At 39.9% G+C, this 2,283-nt stretch overlaps 1 protein-coding gene across 1 annotated transcript in view; it reads right to left on the bottom strand.

Moving 5' to 3' along the window:
• LOC113215435 (uncharacterized) overlaps positions 1-622 on the bottom strand; it is a 14,873-nt gene extending 14,251 nt beyond the window's left edge. The window contains exon 1 of the mRNA XM_026435063.2: positions 480-622. Within this exon, the coding sequence (XP_026290848.1) occupies positions 480-521 (42 nt within the window). The 5' untranslated portion in view covers positions 522-622. The remainder of the gene's footprint in view (positions 1-479) is intronic.
• Between the last annotated feature and the right edge of the window lie 1,661 nt (positions 623-2,283).

Genomic DNA, 2,283 nt, shown 5'->3' with positions numbered 1-2,283 from the left:
TGCATAAGCCCGCTTTAATGCTTTTTTAAAAGCAGAAGGGCGGGCTAAAAACGAAGAAACTGCGTCAGGTCGAAAAATCCATCCGCTAATTTTGACGAGCAGTGTATAACGTCTTGTTAACGTCTAAATTTTGCAAACTTCGACAAACACAGTTCCACGCTTTAAGTGGGAACCATTTGATGTGCAGCTACTATACGCCTCGGACATGTCGAAAGTTTGCACACCAATTGACGTAGACACCACAATGTGTCTAAACTTAGCACACTTGAACTTTGACATCAATTGACGTGCAAAATGAAACACTTGTCTTACCACTGAAACACTTTCTCAAAACGTTTTGATCGATTCATTTTTAACTTGCAAGCAATCGTCGATAAAAGTTGAGAAAGACACATGTAATAAAGTGGACACACTCTCACTCATAAGTCAATAAATTGCCACTGTTCAAGGATGGTCAGTGCAGACACAAACATACATACAGCAGAGATGGCTAGTGCCAGAACAACAAACTTGAGCGCCATCGTTGTCGTTCGCAGACGTACTGTGTCGGAGTGTGAGGGGAGACAGCCTTTATACTGCCACTTGCAGATGTATCAATAAGCACCTGAACACGATAAACACGATGAGTCGATAAACGTGCCTCAAACGACTGAAAACGCACTGACGAGGCAGTTTTCAAACGTGCATTGCTGGCTGAAGCATCAAAATCTGCCCGAGAATGCAAGGTCACGCTAAATTACCAAGGACAATAATCCTGTACAGCATCGTCACCATGGGCATGATAAATTATACTTGTAAAGGGATCTCCCTGCACATCGATTTGCACAAAAACAAATTAAGGCCTGGTACACTGCTAAACCAAGTGTGCAACTGCCCAACACTTGTAAGTGTGGAACTGCAAGATGAATTCTTCCAAGTGCACTACTGTGGAACACCTGCAAGTATTCAGCTTCCAGTTGCCCACTTACAAGTGTAAAGCAGTTGCACACTTAGTTTATCATTGTACAAAATTAGTGCTACAAATCATAGAGTTAATGAGTTTGTGTGTGTGTGTATGAGTGTGAGTGTGTGTGTGTGAGTGAGAGAGAGAGAGTGTGTGTGAGAGAGAGAGAGAGAGAGAATTGAATTAAATCGGTTAATTTAGGGTCCATAAAATGGCTAATAAGGCCCGCTACACTGGTCCCCGCTCTCAGAGCAGGAAGAATACAGAGGCAAATATGTCACACAATTGTGAAGCGAAATAAATTAAGTTAACAAATAATTAGCACATATGCAGGTCAGTAGGAACATTTTTGTGGATGACATCTCTAAATGTACCGAGTGACAAGTGTTGATAGTTAAACAGTTTCAAACTTTTCCAAATTTTACTTGATTGCAAAGTGAAAGATAAATGATCTTTTTCCGTTCTGTAGATCGGTATGACTAGCTCTTTGCTGTGCGCTCTGGTTGCACGCAACCTGATCTCAGAAGCGAAGTTATATCTTTTTAAACAAATACAGTGGTGAAATAAATTTAACAACTTTCCAGATTAACGTAGCAACGTGCAAAGATCGCTGATCCTCAAGTTTAAAAATGCTAAGTTGTTTATAGCAGGGTTAATATGTTCAAACCGTGAAACACCGGTAATATCTAATGAAGACGTTCTGCAGTCTTTGAAGTTTGACATTATTTGTAGCAGATAAATCTGTGAACAATGCACTTCAATATTCGAAATGAGGCGTAAATAGGGATGTTGCAATTTTTTTATAGTAAGAGGAGTGAATGAAAACATTCACTTTAGCCGAGCGAGTATGCTTAAGACTTTTTCAACAATATTGACACAATGAGAAGACCAGCACAGAGTTGAGTCACAGAAAACTCCTACAATCTTTGATGATTTATTAAGGTACATCAGACTCCTGTAGAATTGTGAGATACCGCTGGGTGCCAAGTATGATGGCTTGCGTCGTTCAGACATTCAGCACTAGACTATGTCGACTACAAAAATCAATTACAATGCATACATCACCAATTAGCATTTCAAGTAAGTTCTTAAAGCTATTTACAGAGAAATGGGTATACAACTGAAAATCATCAGCGTACATATGGTAGTGACCCGAGTGACATTTTACAATTATTTCTGGAAGATCAAATATATACATTAAGAATAGCTGTGGCGCTAGTTCACTCCCTTGAGGAACGCCAGTTCCTATTTCAGCCAGGGCAGATGTCAAAATATCAGAAATGAAAACTCTGTGTTGTCTCTTCGAGAGAGAGAGAGAGAGAGAGAGAGAGAGAGAGAGA

Source organism: Frankliniella occidentalis, unplaced genomic scaffold, assembly GCF_000697945.3.
Source record: "Frankliniella occidentalis isolate FOCC.00 unplaced genomic scaffold, Focc_3.1 Scaffold5, whole genome shotgun sequence".
Taxonomy (NCBI): Eukaryota; Metazoa; Arthropoda; class Insecta; order Thysanoptera; family Thripidae; genus Frankliniella; species Frankliniella occidentalis.
This window is presented reverse-complemented; position numbering and strand designations above follow the sequence as displayed.